The sequence below is a fragment of the Gavia stellata genome, chromosome 9, assembly GCF_030936135.1.
Source record: "Gavia stellata isolate bGavSte3 chromosome 9, bGavSte3.hap2, whole genome shotgun sequence".
Taxonomy (NCBI): Eukaryota; Metazoa; Chordata; class Aves; order Gaviiformes; family Gaviidae; genus Gavia; species Gavia stellata.
In genome coordinates, this window is record NC_082602.1 from 29,959,779 (window position 1) to 29,981,156 (window position 21,378).

Here is a 21,378-nt window from a genome sequence, read left to right on the forward strand (position 1 = left end):
TTTCCGTGCTCAGGCAAACGTGAGCCGATCCCCCTCCACTTGCCAAGGGTGCCCAGCCTGGACAGGCGCTGCACACGCAGGTCTGCAGCACAGCCCCGTTCCCAGCTCACGGACGGAGCTGCAGGAGGATGTTCAAAAGCAACCCTAATTACTGAGCATTAAAAAAAAGCGAAGGCCTGTTTTAGTATCCTTTCAACCCGGAGCTGACGCTGCCTGATGAGAATGGGATTGCTGTGCTTGCAGTTCATTTTATGAAGGCACCTTTGCAGAAGATGCAAAAATAGAAGTAGGCTGAAGGAAAAGAAAGCAGAAGGCCAAGAGACAGGCAACTGAACAGAGCAGATTGATTTAACAGATATGATACATTTTTGCTGCCTGCATTATGTGTGGAAATTTATATTCCAAGTGACACAGTAACAGACTTGACTGTAATCAAACAGCACTGCTGAGGTGTCAGGAGCACAGATGCTGCCTTTTGAAAATATTTAAAACAGAAAGTAAAACTTTGAAAAATCTGCAGTGGGGAGCACAACAAAAACGCTCTGTGATGTTTCTAACCCAATGCAGCTTCTCTCTGCTTTTCATTGCTCTCTCTGGTGCTGGAGGTCGGGAGATCTACGTGAGTCACCCAAGCTACAGCTCAGATAAACCTTGATGAAAAGCAAAGGCCGGCAGCAAACTGGCCAGGGCAGCGGGGAGACACGCAGGGTCTATTGTGCACTAGACATCGGACGGGGGGAAGGGCTGCTCCACGCGTTTTGGGGAACTTCAGCCAATGGATTCCTCCCCTGGGTGTTACGGGAGGGCTTGGCCAGCATGTGAGAAAGGGAGGGGAGAGTTTGAAAACAACCCAGCAGGCTCTAAGGAAGGAAGGCGGCTAGAAAGTGGCCTGCTCGCCTCCGTGCAAACATTTTGCTCCAGGTGATCTGCGGCGTTAGGGGTGGAAGTGCAAGAGGGGCCTGTTAGCTGCCAGTGGGTCCCCACTTGGCGCGGGTCGGCGTGGCGGAGGTCCTGGGCGCAGGTAACCCCGGGAGGCAGGTGTCGGGGAGCGGGCGTTGAGCTGCGCAGCTCGCAGAGGTTGTCTGGAGCTGCAAACTGGCCAGAAATAGTCGAAAGAGGGTTGGTTTTTTTCTATGGGGGGAAGAATTCTGCTCTTTCATTTTGATGGGGATTTTGGTGGTATGTTCGCTATTAATACGTCTGGGGGAAGGAGGCCGGGAGGGAGCGAGCAGGTCTCTGCAGCTCGGAGATTAGCATGTCATCAGCTGGCTTTTAAATATTGCAGCGGGTTTTGAGATTAGAAAGGCAAAAAGAGGCAATATCCTTTAGCAGACCAGTTGATACAATGGAAAAATACAAATAATCTTTCATGCACATCAGCCCTTTTTCAGGTCACAGTGTTTTAGAAATCAGAAAGTATGTGCAGTCAAATCTAGACAAGATTTTTCAGCAATTGATAACCCAGCTGCTAATAGAGACATTCAGCAGAAGAAAGAAAAAACACACCATTTTCTTGTCTGGAGGTATGCTGGATGGTTCAGGGGTTTTTGTCTTCTTTTGATTACTGACCCAGCTTTTGGGCCTCTTGGAAGTGATCCAGTCCTGAATTTTACCAGAAAATCCTCTAGCAATTTTCCACGGTGCTTTAAAATGTGTAATTGGCATGATGCACTGATGCGGTATTTTGTGGCATCTTCTCTTGCGTAGGTTCTGGTTACTGTTTCAGTCTGGTTTCTCTGCCACCTCTTTCCTCCCCACTGCCAAATCTCTTTAAAGCCCCTCTTCTCTCTTGCAGAGGAAGTTGAATTCCATGATCTGTGTTAGTAGCCAGGATTTATTTTCCAAATCTCGGTGATGACACTGTAGTGGTTTGCCTGGTACGTGCTAGTCAGCGGAGGTGCAAAGAGCAAACTAGAAATTATTTTTTGATTGATGGGGAAACAACATCTTTTGAGGCTTCCTCTAGGTTGCATGTGAAAAAAGTCTTGTGTGAGCATGCTGAACTGTCCTGACTTGAAAATGTCTGCAACTTAGTGTCTTCATGAACAAGAAAGACTTTCTTTCTGTCATTTGTCTGATGGAGAAAGTATATATCATTAAAAATACAGCAATCGTGCTGCACAGTCTTTTAACAGAACACTGTTGTTTTAATTCTTAAACTTATTTTTGATGATTCATGCAGAGCTGAGCCAGTAAATTAATTTAGAGGCTCTTATACAAAGAAAGTTTGGCTTTTACTTCAGTCAAAAGTACACTGATTCGGAGTAGAATTATACTGGAAAAATATGTAAAAATATTGCAAAAGTCAAGTCATAATCTATCAACTGAGGAGGATTCTCTTGCTGGCAGCTGAAAAATCCTGCAATGCAAAAGTACTAAAGCAGAAGGGATCTGTATTTTCTTCCCTCACAGCACTGGACTGCAACTGCTTGGGCTCTCCGGAGTGACAAATTACAGAGAGAAAACAAAGGGTTAGCTGAGTTTTTAGGAGAGACTGAATGGAGGCAAAATACATGACAATGAAAGGAGACTATCATCTCTAATTAGGTGTCTGGCCTCAGGCAGTGGGTATAGAATAAACAGGGTAAATGTAAACTAAAATAAGGTAGAAAGTTTGGAAGGTTGTGGATGGATATGATGTCAATCCTAAACGTGCAGTGTTAAGGGTTTCAGCACAGAAGGTGGCTGCAGCACTTTTTACCTGTCAGATTGCCTGAACAGCAGGAATGCTGTCTGCCAACTCGGAGGCAGTTGTGGTGTTTCCCAGTCCTCCTGTCCTGTGACACCCAGTGCTGAAGAGAAGGTAGAGGAGGGCTCTTGGGTGAAGAGGGAGCAAAAGGTCCAAAATCCCCATGTTAGCCGAGAGCAGCACAAAGAAGAGGCAAAATATGTTATTTTTCTGATGGCTTTGCTTCAGGGGGGAAAAAAAAAAAAGGAATTTTAATTAAAGGAGAAGGACATGATGTTGAAGAGGAGCCAGACACAGCTGTCAAGGTTTCCACGCCTGCCTGTGCTGCTAGTCCATGCAGGGCTCTGTCTTCCCAGTCAGGTTCTGTCGCTGGACCTGCGAACACCCATCCCTCCCCGCACGGGGTCTCTGGGTGCAACCCTTCTCCCACATCCCCGGGGTCTGTCGTTTCAGAGCTGACCTAAAACCTGTCAAAAGGTATTGCTACTTGATGCTAATGATCCTCCTAAACGTTAAGAAGTCAGGAGATAATGGCATGGTGCACTTTTGAGTGGACTGTTAGATGGGGAAATGGAAGTTGCTGGCCTGTTATGTGTGTGATAGCCCCAAAGGACACCTCTTCATGCACTGCACAGACAGCATAAACCAACTTTATTTGAACCACCAGGCCAGACATACCAAGAGGGCCGGTACGGGCCCTGCAGGACAGGGCCTGAGCAGGAGGGAGCCAAGCCACTGCGGCGGCAGCAGCACGCAGCACTGCGTGGAGGAGTCTCTCTGACTCTCTCACGCACGGAGGCATTTCCTTCACACCCCCCGTAAACGCTGCGCGGGTCGCTGTGCGCGGCCGGCCGGGCCCCGGCCAGCAGCCGCCGCACAACCGGACGCCTCCTCACGGGCCGCACCGCCCAGAGCCGCCTCCGCCCCTCCCCACACGAATGGCTCCTTCCCGCTCCCTCCCCGCCGACGCCCCCGAGATAGTTTCGCCCTCCCCCTCCCCCCCCCCGCCTTTTCCTGAGGGCTGAACACCCTCCTGTCCCCACCCACTGGCATCCCCGCCTGCCGATTGGCTGCGACGGCGGGCGGGAGCCAGCCAATCCGCGGCGCCGCTTGCGGCCGTGTCGCTGGGGGGAAGAAAACAAAAACAAGGAGGCAGAGGCGCGCGCGCGGCCGAGGGGGCGGGGCCGAGCGGCGGCAGTGGCGCGGAGCGGGGAGGAGCGGCGGGGCTCGCGGGCCGCTGCTGACGCCGGTAACGGTCCCGGGGGCGGCGTGTGAGGGGGAGACGACGCGGAGCGGGCCGCCCTGCCTCCTCCCTGCGGGCGCGGCGGGGCGAGGCGGCCCTGCAGGGTGCGTGGGGTGCGGCCGTGCCGCGGGGCGGTCGCTGAGGGACGGTGGGCGCCGGGAGGAGCTGCTCCCCCTGAGTGACCCCCGGCCCCGCTGGCCAGCCCGCCCCGCTGCGCCGCCGCGTCCGGTCCCTCGACTGTGGCAGCCGGGCTTGGCTGCGCAGCGAGCCCCGCGTCGCCGCCTCCGGGGGTGGCAGCGTTGCTGAGGGCACATCCCGTGAGGTGCGGCTGCTCCTAGGCCGCAGCCGGACCGGGCCAACGGCTGCCGGGCTCGTGCCGCCGTGCGCGCGTGTGACGGTAGGGCCCTGCGCCAGCCGTGCTCCCACCGGCCCTCAGCCCGCAGTCACGCCTTCTCTTACGGGCCGAAGTTCTTCGCCATTGATTTCTTCCAGCGGCACGGGTTTTGTAGGGGGTAGCTAAATCCTACCTGACTACTCCTACGTGTGGCTGTGGAATGACAGCTGGTGTTTGCAGGTCTCCAAAGCCTTGATGGTGGGGGGAGCCTTTGCTTAAAGTTAGAGAGAAGAGGAAAACCGTGTAAGCTGTGTGGAAGTTCGTCAGGGATGTTTTGCGTAGACGTAAGGTCTTGAGAAGTTTTGGAAGCTTTCTTTTGCAGTGTGTGTTGTTCCTAAACGTTAACTTGCTGCTATTTACCTACTGGGGCAGAATTGCTTATTTAGATAGAGTACGTGCAGTGGTGGTGAGTACAGACAGCTGAGCATATTTTATTGGTGGTTTTCAGTGACTTAGGAAATGCCCTCATCTGCTGAACTGCTTTAAAAGTACTATTTGTATCACTGATTAATCTTAAGATTTCTCACAGCATTCTTGTTTTGCAGTGCTTAAATTTGCTGCTATCCATTTTGTTCCTGTTACCTCTCCTAAAAGAAGATTTTGGGGTTTTTTATTCTGATGTTTTTAATGTAGGTTTTCAAGTTGTGTTCCATAGTTGATTGGTAGTACCAGTGTACAGAGTTATAACTCTGCAAAATATAAAGTGATCTTTTTTTTTTGATACAGTGATAAATACCAGCATCCTGAAGGTCCAGCAGACCTGTTGGCTTGAGTTAATGAGAGGGTGCATTGCTAAATTGAGAGTATGTCTTCTGATCAGCATGACAACATGAACTGTAAAGCTCAGTTATTCCATAGTCCTAGTTACAAACAAAGCAGGGTGCTGAATCTCAAAAAGACAGCATATGAAAGTTGTGTTGTTATTTATTACGTTGCCATAGGTGGAGAATTTCAACTAGGGTCCTATATGGAAAAAGTATTTCTCCGCTTGAAATTTAGGACTTAATCACAAATGATGAAAGTCATGATTGTTATTTAATACAGGTTTTGTCCTTTGTCTTCTTTTTCAAAGAGGTGCACAACTGATGGAACATTCCCCTAGGAAGGATAAAACTGTTCTTACAAGGTAGTTTGCTCAGGTTAGACCGAGATCCATACAAAAAAATCTCTCAACCAACAGTGACTGGGAACACTTGAGAACTCCTGAATGATTGATTGAGGTAACTCAGAAAAAACGTTTATCTAAAAAAAATGGTGTGGGGCAGGGAGGACTTCTTACTACACAAAGCTGTTAACTGTTTGGGTTGACGTTAGGAAATGCAAGATCATGACAGCTCGATACCGTGCCCTAAACCAGAGTTTCTTTATTGCCAACAGTCTGTGATGAATCATTTGCAGTTAATAGGTCTGTGGCAGGCAAGTGAGCATAAGAGGGGAAAACAAGGAAAGAGAAGAAAAGGGAAGGGAGTGCGGTTGTTCGGTGTCACAATCTTGCTACTCAATGGTAAGCTGTTTTCAGGGCAGCAAAGGATGAGAAGGTGGGAAAAAGAGCCACTGAATTCTTACGGGGCAGACACAAATAGCAGTAATATTCGCAGGACTACAAAGTGATTTGTGAAAATCTTGCAGGTGAAAAAGTGTATGGGGAATTCTGGAGCTGCTTAATTTTTTTGTGTACGTGAAGGAAAGATGCACGATGCCATCTCTTTCACAGTGACATGGGGTGGTTTGTAGAATAGTAGCTGGTAGGAAGAGGGAGGAGGAGAGAGTAACAGAAAAAGAGAATTGTTCAACTTTATCCCTTGCAGATTAAATGGTGGTTGTAAGGAGTGTTTGAAGGGTGCAGAAGCACAGATGTGAAAGCTTGACAGCTGTATGTACACATACAATAAAACATAAAGACTATGCCTCTGAGGGGAGGAACAAAAAATAGCTTGTCTTCTAAGGGCTGGTCTGAACTTGATAAATTGGTACCATTTTATCAGCATAGTTCACCTGAGGAACATGTCTCTTGTGGATGCAATTATAACATTGATACTGTATGCCTGTGTAGATAACCACTTTGCAGAATAGGACAGTCTAAGTTGATCAAGGTGGCTTTTATCAACTAAAAGCTGCATACAGAGAGCTTTTACCCTTAAAATAACGGCTTTTTTCCTGGTGCCTCCTTTATAAGCAACAGAACTGACAGCTGCTAAGACATCAAGGCTTAGATGTGTTTGAGGGTGGTGCTGTCTCATGTTACACCATTTACCTTCCCAGGAACTTTTCAGTGGTTACTGATAGTTAATTATAACTTAAACCTGGTTTTGCACTGTGTTTTGTGAGTGAAGCCTTTGCAGCTTTTTACTTCTTGAAGATTTGGTCTAGTGCTTTTCTTCCCTGAGCTTCTCCATTTCTGTTTAGGCCTCGGAAAGAAAACGTTAAGACTTTACATTTCACAGTCAGTTGTGTTAAGCAGCTATGGAAATAGAAAAGGAGCACATTTATATTACCCCAACAGGTAAGTAATATATTCAGTATTTTATTACTTAAAATTGCTTAGCTGACCTGAAGTGTTCTCTGTGGAAAAATTGTATTACCTGTTTTTTTTAAAAAACATATGGTTTAAAAAAAAATCTTAATAAAAAGTTTACAGAATAGTTCTTTCAGTTATATATCATAGTAACCTGCTTGATTAAATTTATTTCGAAATTTGTTAAAATAATAAAATTAACATTTCTTTAACTTACTAAATGTAATAGTGACTCTGGACTCCTTATCGTCTGACTTCCAGTAGTGCTGGTGTGAAGAAAAGAATAATCTCAAAAGTAGAATGTGTAGGTGCATTTGAGAAGTACAAATTCTGCTTTTATGTAGCTGTTTAGCTTAAAATTAGGGGAAACAAATGATGAAAGGCTTGACTGAAGTGGGCTGGCATGGGAAAAATTTACTGAATATATGTTAGAGACTGCACTGAAATTGACTGTTTTGTCCATATCACAAAGGGTTTTATGATGCTTAGTCAAGTTAACACAGTTTCATGTTGTTTTGTGTGTCTTTCAAAGGTTGTGATGGTCTGCACTGACCTTTTTATTCCAAAGGGGTTTTGTAGGTTTCAAATGTTTTTCAGAAAAAAATCGTATATATGTTAAGATGGTCTGTAATGCAGTTGAAGTGGCAACATGCTCCATGACCTCTTATTTTAAACCGTAATTAGTTTAATGTAGAAGATACATTGCTTCTCAGCATTTTAGAGTTATATTTGGATAATAGGTGGGAAACTGCTAGATATCTAAATTGACCTAATTTGGTCAAATGAAATTTGTGTGTAGGTAAGTACTTGCTGAATGCTTGGTTAATTAAGGTAGCACCATGAAAGCACAGATTTTAAGTGTGCCTGCTAGGCTTAATAGCAGGATGATAAGATAAATTTGGATAACTTTTTAATATGTAGTAAGCAAAGTCTTAAAGTTTATAGAACACTGTTACTGCTTATATATGTGTATATTTATGTTATACGATGTAAAAATGAGAAGCTGAAAGGAAGATCTGCATAATTTTTTATGTACTTTTTATAAAATTATTTTATATACTAGTTTTCAACAATTTTCTCTGTTTAACCTATTTTTTCAGCCTAACTAGATAACTAATAGTGGAGGTCCAGTTGGTTATAGCATTATGGAGAAAGAGATTGCAGCTGGAAGCGATAGTGTTATATAAAAAAATAGTTTAGTAATTCAGTGAGAAATATTAAGTCTTATGGGTTGGATGTTTCCTGTGGAAGACTTCCTTTAGTCTCGAACCTGAGATCAGGATTGTGTAAGGAGGTTGGACTGTAGCTTCCCCTTTTATCCTTATTAGTCAGATTCAGGACTGACTTGTGTTAATTGTTGGCCATTTTCTTTGGAAACTGAGAAGTAAGTAGTCATTGAAGAGTGTAGTGCCTGGACAGCCAGATTGCAAGTCTAGACTGAAGAAATTCATGGGAGAGTGGACATGAAGAATTTAAATTCATTTGTCTGAGATGAGCTGGTTGTGCTGATGGGGTCTCCTTGGGGAATAAGAGGAAGGAAACCTGTTCTCTTTGGTTATGCTTTTTTCTCCCTCTGCTAGCTTTATGCAAATCTCTCATTGTTTTATTAAAATGTTAGACAAACTGAGAAAGCTTATTGTGGGGAATCTTTTCCTGGATGTGATACATGCTTTTCTTTTTAGCTTGCTGCAAGCATAAAAGGAATACTTTTGTGGGAGTAATGAGTGGCAAGATGAAGCTTAGACTGGAATGGCTGCATTATTGTTCAGCTAGAGCATTCACATCTGTGAACACTAGTATCTAAATGCTATTTCTTTGATCACGAAGGAGGCAGTTGAATCAAACTCTCTTCATTTTGTAGGCTACTGTCCTCTTTGATATGGGTAAATACTTTGAGGTTGGAAATGTTTTATTAGTGCACTTTGCTTTCAAAACAATTTTTCATAAACCTGTTTTGAATTGAAAAAAATATTCTGAGAAGTATTGCCAAATGAATGTTGCTAATTAGAATTTGTTGGAATGGTGAAGTAATACATTCAGCTAGATTCAAATACAAATTTAAAATACTCTTCATATTCTGGGTTTATGGCAGTGAACTTTTCTGTAAAGCAGGGGTGGCACAGCTGGAAAAGCAGCTTCTTCTGTGTGCTGCCTCATTGCACTTCCTAGGGTTGGTGCTATAGGTTCTATCTTTGAGACTCTACTGAATCCTCAAGAAAAGGCGGCCTGTGTATCAGAGAGCTGAGGCTGTTCCCTTTGTGTGTGTGTTTTCCAATTTGCAAGCACTCCCAGGGTAATAACTGGAATGTAAATAGGTTCCCAGGTGCTTTTTTAATCTTGATGGGTTAAGAAGGGGAAGAAGAACTTACGAAGGCTTTTGCTCATAATGCTCTCAGTAGGACATTCGGCTGAACCATACAGCTCAGGTGGGGGACATCCTAACTTTGTGAAATAAAAGACCTTAGATCCAAATTTTAAATGTGCATTAACTTCCTGAAAGCGTGAAACTATTGCACTTCTCAGTGCTCTGAGACATTTACAGATGCTTAAGTTATGAGAGAGTTTTTTGTTGGGTATGAAACAAAACTAGTACCTATTATATATGATGGTGCTGGCGAATAAACCATGGCCATTTTAGAAACAGTCTTGATAGAAGCTACAGTAAGGGGCAATCCATAGAGAAGAGAGATTACACAGTTTCAAAAGACTTTATTTATTGTGAGTCTTCGTTACTGAACTCCCCAGGCTTTGTATTAAACAGCATTTTTTTCCATAACTTTAAAAACAAAAAATTAGTGATGTTTTTGTATTCTTGTAAGTCTAAATCATTGCTTTTCCAGTTGGTGAGCTGTTTGAAATTCCATGAATGAGGGGAATGTTGGTTGATGATTTAGGAAATTAATTTCACTTTGGTGACTGCTTTGTTAACATCAGTGAATTCTTACTGAGTCTACTGTATTAGCAGTTCTGTTTGTTTCTAAGTCAAGAGGTGAGCGGGTGGAGTGAGAACTAGGCACTTAGATCTCATGCACTGAGGAGTTCTGATAGTTTTTAACAAGGGTGGGGTTTTCTGTGGTTTACTTGTTTATAAATGGTTTATTCATTTGCTTTCCAACTCTTGACATATGCTCTGTTTAGATTGTGGATAGTTCGTGCAGGGGAGTAAGGAACTCCTGACTACTGTGATGTGTAGACACATTTTAAAACCAACGTAATTTGCCTTAACACTGTTGGAAGCAAGAGTTCTATTTAATGTTGTAATTCTTTTTAAATGCAATGTGTTTTAGTATTCTAACATAAACCTGTTTAAAACTATAACAGATTATTTTGCTCTGTCTCCTTTTTAAGAAGTTGAGAATCTAAGTGATGCTCCATTTTCCGGTGATGAAGAAAATGGTGGGTCTGAGGAACGAAAGACTGAAATCAATGGAAACTGGATTCCTGCAACTTCAATTACTGAAGCCAAAATAAATGCTAAAGCGAAGAGACGTTTGAGGAAAAATTCTTCTAGAGATTCTGGGAGAGGAGACTCTGTTAGTGACAATGGAGAGACACTGAAGATTGGAGTTGTACCAACGAGCCCAAAGGGGAAACTCCTGGACAGGCGATCCCGATCTGGAAAGGGAAGAGGTCTACCGAAGAAAGGTTGGTAGCTTAGTGAAGAGAGTACCATGATAAAGATTCTGTCCAAAACATAGTTTTTTTTTTTCCATTGGGGATAATTTTCATAAACCACAGTCTTTCTGCAGGCATTTGGTTCTTCATGTTAGATAGTAGGTGGCAATAGGAGGTAATAGTAGGTGGCATTCTTACCAGAAAATTCTATGTGTATCATGAATTAACTTCTGTCTTTAAGTACCATTTCTTAGCAGATTTAATACACAAATTTGAACTGTTGGTGGTTCACAGGACTGTTATTAATGCAAACTTATAGCATGGTTGTATTTGAAAGTACAGTTTCAACCTTCAGTAACTCTTCTGTGGTTTCACACTGCTTCTAGTCTTTTACTGGAAAGTGATGAAAAGACTGGTTGCTAAAGTGGGAACACGTCATACAAACACACCCTTTTCAGCATATATTATTGGAGTCAGGAGGTGGGCACAAGCAGTGATACATCACTCTTAAGTAAAAGAATCTTGGGTTGAACTCAGAAGTATTCTTTGTAAACTGGTGGTCCTTGCTTACTGTCCTGTATTTTGCCAGGTGGAGCAGGTGGTAAAGGAGTTTGGGGAACACCAGGTCAAGTGTATGATGTGGAAGAAGTAGATATTAAGGATCCTAATTATGATGATGACCAGGTAGGCAAATAATTTCTTTGTGTTGGTTTTTATTTCCTTTATTGATTTCAATTGCTGTGATGCTTATATTAATGGAAGTTTGACCTTGTGAGTTAGCTGAATGTCAGCCTGGCTGTACTAAATGCTCATTTTTATGTTCAAGAATGGGTTATTGGTTAGTTGAAGACATCTGGTGTAGAAGTGTCACGGTGTAATACTCTCAAATCTTACCCACGAGCCCTATTCCTGTGCCTGACTAGGTAGCACGCTTTTCCCAGGTATGTTCTTTACTGCTGGTTCCCATGGACGTGAATGTTTTAGTGCTGCTCTATATTGCAAACAGGCACCATGTTAAAAATGCAACACAGACTTTCTCAAGTCAGGAGTTTAGTCTGACACAGTATACTTTATGGATTTTTCTCTTCCCTGTATTCCCAATCCTCCCAATGTCTTGTATCTACTTGGTATAAACACTTCAAACTAGTGCAAAGTTGATAGCCTGGATATTTTTTTTACATATATTTGTCTAGAATAGGTTGTGGAAGATTGTACCTTACAGCCGTATTATCAGGGGGAAAAAAAAGTAAAGCTCATTGGGCAAAGGGTGCTTTGTAAAATTAAATCACCAAGGAAAGGAAACACTGATTATAAACACAAATTACTAAAGTCTCCGAGATCAATACCATTGTGAGACAGTAAGTAAATTCTCTATAACATAAGCAGAGCGATGGTGGTGTCCTTTTAGCAGCGGCTGATTGCGGTAACCATAGCTGCTGAGAGGATGGTATGTGAGAATATCAAAACCTTCTTCCAGTATCAGTTTTTTCCCTGCAATTCAATGCTTTACATTAACAGAGACAGCTACTAAAAATGAAGCTGATGAGTGCATAAAAAAGTTTAATGAAGAATGAATATTCTCTGGAACTTCTGTATGCTTAGCTTTTTTTAAGATTGTAAACAGAGACTGATGTGATGGAAGGATAGGCTTTTGGACTTCTGCTATACTTCTTGATCATGGAAAGCTTCTTTCCAATAAGCATTAGTTGGAAAACTTCTTTGTTCAGATTTCTGTGATGTGAATGTTACTTCTGTAGTCTGTGAGGAGTAGGGAACTGAATTACGGTCGGGAGATCTGGTCATGGTGGAACTCTGCAGGACCAGGTTATTCAGGAGGCAGTTGCTGTGTGATTTCCGCTCCCCCCCCCCCACTTAGGGGATGTCTTCGCTCACAAATATTCTGAAAATGCCTTTTCTCTGATTTGTACATGCTATCGCCTGTCTGGTCATGCAGTCACTAAGGAAGAGGGAAGACAGGCAGGCTTGCTGTCAGGTACTGGAGTGCCACTTGCAGGGAAAGGTGCTGAAAGTTACATCTTGTGCTGTGATACAGTGAACTGCTGGGCTGGGACAGGAGTTTCTGTCCTTCTCCCTTCAGTACATAGGTGGCACTTGATCTCTGTGTTCATATGGTGTCAGCAGAATCCTAGGAACAGAGTTTGGAAGGTTTACCAACATTTAACAGTAAATTCAGCGTAAATACCAAATATAAGCAGCATGACATTTAGCCAGCATTGACCACACTTTAAGGGTAGAGACATAATCTGATGTTTTCTGGCAGAATACTGACTACCAAGACCTAAAGCATTAAGGATTTAGAAGATGTATTTTGATGCTATTAGCACTGCATAAGATGTAAGAAGAGCCAGTACTGTTTGCAAAAGGGTATATGCTTTTGTTGTCTTTTAAAATAGGAGAACTGTGTTTATGAAACAGTAGTTTTACCTCTGGATGAAAGAGCATTTGAAAAAACTTTAACACCAATCATACAGGAGTATTTTGAACATGGAGATACTAACGAAGTTTCGGTATGTCGCATGCCTTTTTACTACTTTATTTTAGGGGGCAAACCTGTAGCATACAAGGGAATCCAACTGCTAGCTATACATCAGTGTATAGAGATGTTGGCAAGAAATGTGCAATAAGAATACTTAAGCAGTTATATTTATTATGTGAGCAGAAGCATATATGTAAATATATATATATAAGCATATAAATATGTATTTGTAATGTATTTAAATATTTATATAATAAAAATTATGGAATCTTAATCTGTTTTGTTTTTCAAATCTTATTTAGGAGATGCTGAAGGATTTAAACCTTGGTGAAATGAAATACAGTGTGCCAGTGCTGGCTGTTTCCTTGGCGTTGGAGGGGAAGGCTAGTCACAGGGAAATGACATCTAAGCTTATATCCGACCTTTGCGGAACAGTAGTAACCAAAACTGATGTGGAAAAATCATTTGATAGACTACTTAAAGAACTACCTGAATTGGTGTTGGATTCTCCCAAGGCACCGCAGGTATATTTGTAAAGTTTTATGCTAGTAGACAGAAGCTTTTTCTTTTAAATTGTGGCTAAAAACGATCAAGTAAACTGAGATAGACTGCATCCTGAAAAATGTCTATGGATTGTCTTACTGTCTGTAATTCACTATCAATTTCCCAGGCTGTCTTTTTACTTTAAGATGGCTCATTTAAATAAAATCTGAAAACCAAGCACATTATAATTGTCTACTTAGAACTACTTTGAAATTCAACATTTAATTAAAAATGCTTCTGTTTTGTTGCAGTTGGTGGGCCAGTTTATTGCTAGAGCTGTTGGAGATGGGATTCTAAGCAGTACCTACGTAGATGGCTACAAAGGCACTGTGGATTGCGTCCAAGCTCGGTAACTTTCTTGTTTTCTCTATATAGCTACAGTTTTCTGTTCCAAATGTCAAAGATGATGATCAGGAATTTAGGACTTTAGGATAAATCATGTGGTTCTCTTAACTTCTTTTTTAATTTAAAATGATAAAGAAACCCACAAAGTCTGCAACAACAACAAAAAATCTAGAATGACCCAGGTCAGAGAAGAAATGCTGGAAGTGCCTGAAAAACGTATTAATACATTTGAGTTCAGTTTGTCAGGTTTGTTGTCCGGCTTATGTTTTGAGGCTGGAAAAAATAAGCTGAAACAAGAAGCGATTATAGAAGGTTTTGTCTTTAGGAAAAGCTTTAATGTGATTAATGTGTAAATATAGCATCAGGACAGCTGCTGTAAATATGTGGCAAAACACACAAGGGCTTAACTGTTTTGCCTTCTAAAGGTTTGAAGCTTGTGCAGTGCTTTCCCAGACTTGCTCTGTAATACTTCATTCATCAAGAAGTATAATCGTTTTCCATGTCAGGGTGAGAAGTTTGAAGGAGCAATCTCTGACAAAGAGGGACATTTTAATAACTAGCCATGTTTTATTATTTTCCCTCCGTAAGTGTGTGTGTGTGTCAGGCTTGATACAGAGGTGCTAGAATCTTGAAGCTTCTAAAGGCTCCATTTGTAATTACTATAGTTAGGTAGTTTTAGAAGGAAGGGAAATAATTAGCTGCCTAACTTGAGGGTTCAAATTGTGAAAATTGTCTGCCAGCTATACAAATGTCTCCTGTGATTTGAAGGATTGTAGCCTGCATACTGCACATCTGGGATGCTCTGCTGCCTTTGCTATTTCTTGGCCAGTCTTTTCTACTTGTTAAATTTTGGTGAACAGAGTTACTGTTATTGGCTAGCCCCCAGTATGAGGACTGGGATAACTGTTCCTTCTCTAGCTGGATAGAGCTTACCTGGATCTGAGATTCCTTTTTCCCCACCTTACTTCCTTTTTCAGTCTTTTCTCAATGAACTGGCAAGCTTCCTTAATTCACACCTTTTTTTTGCAACTACATATTTGCCTCCTGAAGTGCTGTTTTGGCTTGAATTCTCAAGGTTTCATAATTCTTTAGAACCAAACAGAAAATAATTATTTCAGTACAAAAGCTGTTCTTCAGTGTGGAAGCAACTCAGGCCTCTTTTGAGATATACATGCCAAGCTGCATTCTTGGAGGAGCCTAGATACAATCCATCTCTGCATAAGAAAATATTATTTCTTTTGAGGATGTTGCAGGTTCTGCATTGATGATTCAGATCTGCTACCATCACAGGATTGTTATCTGTCCTTAGCATGGTATAACCAAAAGTTCAAAGGTGGCAGAAAGAGAATGTGGGCATCTAGCTTGCTGGCTTCTTGATCCAGATGTCCCCATGGAGTTGCTAACCTTGACCTCGTCCCAGGGATCTAGTCGCTTTGCCCGAAGAGGAGTGGCAGTGGGGGAATTTACAGATGCCTTTCAATAAAGTTCTGTTAATAACTTTTTAAGATGCCAACTTTGCTTTCTAGAGCTGCGCTGGACCGAGCTACTGTGTTGCTGAGCATGACAAAGGGTGGAAAGCGTATAGACAACGTGTGGGGGTCAGGAGGTGGCCAGCAGTCTGTGAAACACCTTGTTAAAGAGGTAGCTGATTTCTACAAAACTCTTCTCCCTAGAGTTTACTGTTTGTCTAAGCTTATCTTGTTTGGTATGGGGCGAAGAGATACATACATCCTGTAGCAAAATGATGTCTTGAGTGTTTAGGCTTTTTAAAAATTTATTTATACAAAGTAGTTTTTAAAAACTGATGTAGATAATTTTATCGATCTTGTAGTATTTGTCAGGGGTGGGAACATGCTAATACATATTCTTTATTGCAAGTATACGTTTATTTTTTCCTTTAAGCAAAACTTTAAGCACTTAGCTTTTTAAGAGCTTACAATATAAAATGGTGAAGTAATTAGAAGAGCCAAGATGAAACTGGCTAAATTACATAAACTATTATTATTTTTTGGCATCACTGATTAAAAGCACAGTAGTAACTCAAAAAAGAGAGAGGAAGAAACAGGAATGTTTAGAGCACCATGCTATGAAGTAGGCAGGTTTATAGGAAGAGGTCATGTTACAATTTCTAAGTTGTGAGCGTAACATGATAGGAGTAGTTCAGGGGAGAAGATAAACTTAATCATAACCGTATTAACCTTTTATGGTGATACACATCTTATAAAGCAATGTTTTTGGTGCTTGTGTGTCTGTATTAACACTATGGATAGGTATTTGGCTTACACTGTGTTTCAGGTTGCTGATAACGTCTCAATTTAATTGCATGTATAAAAACATAGCAAGTTTCAGGAACTAACTTGCTGCTGGGTTGATTGCAGATTATCAAAACAGTTGACAGCTTTTAAATTTTATATCTAATTAGTGTTGGGCTTTTTGTTTGTTTCTAAAATTCAATAGATTGATATGTTGCTGAAAGAGTATTTGCTTTCCGGAGATGTACTGGAAGCTGAACGTTGCCTTCAGGAACTGGAAGTACCCCATTTTCACCATGAACTTGTATATGAAGTAAGGAGAAATCAGTCCCTTTAATTGTCAGTAACACCAACAGGTTTGGTTTTGTTTTGATGTGGGGATGCAAATAATATAACTGGAATCCGAAGCTCAGGTTGCGAGTTCTGATGTTATTTGAATAACTAAATTGTTTCATGTAAAGTTAATGGTTTGTGTGCTCGCTTGTGTGCACACTGTGCAACAAGTAAGCTGCTGCTAACTCTGGAAGATCCAGAATTAATTTTTGTTTGTTGGGTAAATAGCTGAATTCAGATTATTATAGATTCCTGAAAAAGAGCTCAGTTTATTTTCTGCTGAGGAATTGCAGCAAAAAGCCATGCTTTGTTTTGGTGTTTATTTCCTTTTAGTTTCAGATATCTGGGTATTCTAATGGGTGTTGCCTGTTTTTGTTAAGTTATGGAGCTTCCTTTTTAGGGTGGAATTGTTTCATCTAGCACATTTGTAAAAGCTCTGAGGTATTTCAGAGACTATATGAGAGAAAGATCATCTTTGCTGTACCTGGGAGACTGTTCCCATTTGTACTCTTTTTATCTACCAAATTGGAAAATGGTTGTTCACCAATAAAGCTGAACACCCACAATCTACAAAATTTTCTTTTTGGTAAATGGACTCCTTTTAGAAAATTCCCTCACAATAGAAAAACAGAATCCTTTTAGTTGATGGGGGTTGTGCAGATTTGTAGGTTTTAAACTTTAAAGTTCTTCTAAAATCATGATACAAAACAATCATAATACAAAATTAATTTGACAAAATTAATTAATTGCCATCTGTACTGCAGCAACCATACAGATAGTCATGTATCTCTCAAACCTGAGCCAGAAAGGCAGTGCTTCTCACTTTGTCTAGTCCATTCTGGCTTTCCATACCTTTTAACTTTATCCATATAACTTTTCATCAGTTCTTCTTTTCAAATAATACACTGAAATTGTAAGTGCATGTAACAAATGGACTTGTCTCCCCGGAAAATGCGTAATAATGCATTTGCTCCTTTTTGCACCTCACATACAACATGTACTTGAACCACTGTTTTCTTCTTAGTTAACACACTTGCATGATTTGTTTTAGGCTGTTGTAATGGTTTTGGAGTCAACTGGAGATGAGACCTTTAAAATGATACTGGATTTGTTGAAATCTCTCTGGAAGTCTTCTGTCATTACTGTGGACCAAATGAAAAGAGTAAGTGTGGCATTTAGAGAATTTTGGGTAAGGTCTTCCAAATTTGTGTAGTTTTTAACTTATTTTAAGTACTATTTGTAGTCTATTGCTGACTGCTACTTTTTTAAATTCTCCATGGTCGTTCTGTATCCCATACAAATAATCTGTCACTGATATATGTACAATATTTTTCATGTCCTGGAAGAAGTACAAACGAATTCCGAGCAGTAGTTATCTGTAGAACTGCAAGGTACAGAGTATTTGAATCTTCAGTCAAAGATTTCCAACTGCTTTTATGCAATTAAGTGGTTAAAACTAAGCATTTAAAATGGTGCACTTTAGCTTCATTTTTCTTAAATGGTTTTCTTTTTAGTTCTTCATAATTAAAGTAGTACAATAAGGACCCACTTAATTAAAAATGTCAATTAAAACAGTTAATATTTTACACAGTTGGAATCATCCATGGCTTTGCTTCTAGATTTGAATATAGGACAGCTGTTCTGTCCCAGGGCAAACTAGGTACCACACAAAGACTTGTGTCAAAATTTACCCAGCTATACTGCTGGTGGGAAGTGAAGAAGTCATCTCTATTTGTAACCAGTGTTTCCCTTACTGCATGAACTGTTGTGGTGGAGATTTGTGGCCACATTTTGTTCATTTACATGGAAGAAAAATTAACTTTTCTTTCCTTGGGTTACTACCCATGCGATAGCAGCCAGGCTAACATACGCATTCTGTACTGTCTGGATTTCTGGCTTCTAAAGAAGTTAAAAATCCAGCTGGAGCTTTTATGCAGATATGTATTTGTGTAATACCATGGTGTTGGCTGGTATTACACCTTGCTTTTCCACTGACTTGCAGCTGCTTTGCTTTAGGTTTCTTGAAACTGTCCATACTATATATGAAACTACTGAAAAATAAATTCTCTGAGTGCAAAAGGGTATTTAAAAAATTTGTAATAAAATCATAGAATAACCAGAACATTATTTGAATTCTTATATTGCAGGGCTATGAACGAGTTTACTGTGAAATCCCAGATATTAACCTGGATGTGCCACACTCCTATTCCGTGCTTGAGCGGTTTGTAGAGGAATGCTTTCAGGCTGGAATAATCTCCAAACCACTGAGAGACCTCTGTCCTTCAAGGTACTTGTTTTATTGTAGATAGGTGAAGGCACTGCTTTTTGTCCCCATCGTAGTTAACAGAAAGCAGGATCTTATGACCAAAGTAGGTTGGAACTGGAAACTATGGAGGATGGAGAAACAGAGGGCTGGACTCATAAAAAGTTCATTAAGAAGCTGCACTGATGTGAAACCTGTTATGTGGAGGCTGGGATAAATACTTGAGGAAACTAAGCCTCTGGTGAGTCCCAGGCAGCATGCCTGTGTGCTCTCCAGAGGATGAAGCCCTGCCTCTCCTCTGTTTCGCTGATTTGCTTGGTAGAGATCAGTGCAGTACTGAGATGGAAGATTCAGGTGTCAATGATCCATGCAGGTGACAGTAGAGAACTGTCAGCTACAGCCGAAAAAACCTGAAGAAAACATTTGCTTTTAAGCAATGGTTTAAACATACCAAATGGCATGAATAGAATTCTGAGATGAGACCACCAATCCTATGTCAAAAGGAAGATGACATTCATGTGGAATAAGCTCTATACACCTGATGCCTTTGTATCTGTCTGTCATGTGGTTTGTATAGTGCTTTTTGGTTTGTTAGTGTTTACTTATTCATAGCATAAATAATGCTGTTTGAATTGTATCAGAAGAGAATCACTATTCTGTCCTTACTGGTCACAGTTCAATTCGTAAGTTCTATTTCCTGTGGGGAATATGTGTGAATTTTTAAATTTAATGTTAAAACTATTAATCACAATTTACACATAGGGAATACTGTTTGTTAGACAGATCTCTTCCACTTTGGGTGTTTTGTTAGGCTTCTTAAACTGTCTTCTGATAGCTTGCGATAAATTCAGGTTTTGAAATGTCAGTGTCTTTATCAAAAACAGCCTCTTATTTGTGGACTTTAGACTTAAAATTGAGTTTGTTTTTTATCTTGGTATCAAATGTTTTGCAGGTTTGGGGTGTGAGAGAGTTGAAAGTCATTGGTGCAACAAAAGCTTGATTATACTTCAGTTGATACATTGAGAGGCATTTTTGGCTTATGTACTTCAGTTTTGAGCAGATAAAGACCATTCCTAGGCTTTCAAACTAGAATCTTTTAAAAGTATGAACATTAAAAAATGAGCAAAGTAGAAAGCACTTGACAACGCAAATTTTGAGAAGCCTCTTGCAAATAAACCTAGATGTGAGATTCAGCTGCATTTTAAGCAATTTACCAGTGATCAAGAACATCAGCTAATCTTGCTGAACTTGCACACCTTACATTTGACTCCCAAGACCAAGAGAAGATTCTTGTCAGTGATCGGTAAGAAACCGCAAGCAATGCTACTTTGAATTACTGAAAAGATATGTTCTGCTTTCTTACAGGGGCAGAAAGCGTTTTGTGAGTGAAGGAGATGGAGGTCGTCTTAAGCTGGAAAGCTACTGAATGTGAGAACCAACTCCTGAAGCCTTAAAAGTTTAAAGGGAAAATAGATATCTATATATATATACAAACACGCATGCTTTTTTGGTGTGTGTATGTATATATGTATACACATATATAATACAGCAAAATTTTAAGAGTTGCTTAGCACAGTTCATATTTTTTTAAAAGCACATGTTTTGGGTACAGATAATTTTTTTAAAAAAGTTTTATAAATTTCAGAAAGAAAACTTCTTTCTTTGGGCATATAGTAGAACAACTGTCCACTCTGCTATGGTGGTGCCTTCAAATAAGCTATCTTTTTAAGTGCCATATGTTTATGACCTGATCATTCCATGTTTGCATTGATGCCTGACTGCTGCTCTTTCTTTCAAGGACAGTGTTGTCATCATAAAATCACTGGTTTGTACAAAGCTTTATAGAAGGGTCAAGTTAAGCTGCTGTGATCCCATTTCCATTGCTGCTGAAGAAATACTGTGCTTTGGGAGGAAAAATAGCTGTTTCTTTTTTTTTTAAAGAGCCCAAGAAAATGGGAGTTGGGTCATGAGATTAATTCATCTGTTCCAGGGGAGAACACCGGTTGGTTTTAGCCCCCATGTACCAAACTTGTCTTTTTTCTATGTAACTGGAAAAGTGAAAAGTTCCGGTAAAGCATATTAAAAATATTTTTTTGTGAAGCTGTCCTTTCTTCCTCATTTTTTTTAAAACAGAAGGAATTTAGCTGTGTTCAAACCTCTGAAATGCGTGCAATTAAGCTGTATATCTAACACTGCCCTTTTTTGTATTACAATATACAGAAGAGCATTGAGTAATTAAGCTCATGGTACATACTTACCAAATATGTTTTTGAAAACAAGTGACTTGCATACTAGTGTCCAGGCTGGCAGGGAGAGCTGTACAGTGCAGCTTTGCCACGGCCTTTCTCAAGAACAAGATGGAGCCAGGGAAGACTCCCATAGGCTTCCCAGTTTTGTGTCAAGGTTTCAGGTGTTCAGAAACGCGGGCAATAGCCGTTACAGGGCCGGGAACACGCTGTGCCCCAGGTGACAAGCGCTGCAGCACTTGGGCGAGCCCCGTAAGCTGTTACTAGACCAGCGGGGTTGTGTAACTTGCCTCCTCCCGTTGTCTGCCGCGGCCTCCTGCCCCTAGAGCAGCGTCTGTTGCCTGTCGGACTTGGCAAGCCCAAAGACACACCTAAAACGCTGCCTTGCGCGTGGAACTTGTACAGAAAAACGCCCGAAAAGGAGCCTCCCGCCTCCCCGATCC

At 40.9% G+C, this 21,378-nt stretch overlaps 1 protein-coding gene across 3 annotated transcripts; it reads left to right on the top strand.

Moving 5' to 3' along the window:
- Positions 1–983: 983 nt before the first annotated feature.
- Positions 984–20,781, top strand: PDCD4 (programmed cell death 4). 3 transcript variants are annotated; one of them, XM_059821075.1, is made up of 12 exons: positions 984–1,021; positions 6,733–6,829; positions 10,190–10,486; positions 11,046–11,140; positions 12,871–12,984; positions 13,256–13,477; positions 13,748–13,845; positions 15,368–15,482; positions 16,299–16,406; positions 17,478–17,588; positions 18,574–18,713; positions 20,055–20,781. In XM_059821075.1, exons 2-12 carry the CDS (start codon positions 6,790–6,792, stop codon positions 20,113–20,115), a joined length of 1,401 nt encoding a protein of 466 aa, XP_059677058.1. In that variant the 5' UTR covers positions 984–1,021; positions 6,733–6,789; the 3' UTR covers positions 20,116–20,781. The 3 variants fall into 3 exon arrangements, with proteins under 3 accessions (XP_059677058.1, XP_009808695.1, XP_059677060.1); XM_009810393.2 differs by lacking the exon at positions 984–1,021 and adding an exon at positions 5,420–5,546; XM_059821077.1 differs by lacking the exon at positions 984–1,021 and adding an exon at positions 5,420–5,546 and having other exon boundaries at positions 10,193–10,486.
- Positions 20,782–21,378: the final 597 nt, after the last annotated feature.

Bases quoted from the DNA above. Each gene is read 5' to 3' on its own strand.
- PDCD4 (XM_059821075.1), top strand. From the start codon at position 6,790: ATGGAAATAGAAAAGGAGCACATTTATATTACCCCAACAG. The intron at 6,830-10,189 runs GTAAGTAATATA...CTCCTTTTTAAG, and splicing joins CATTTATATTACCCCAACAG to AAGTTGAGAATCTAAGTGAT. The intron at 13,846-15,367 runs GTAACTTTCTTG...TTTGCTTTCTAG, and splicing joins GTGGATTGCGTCCAAGCTCG to AGCTGCGCTGGACCGAGCTA.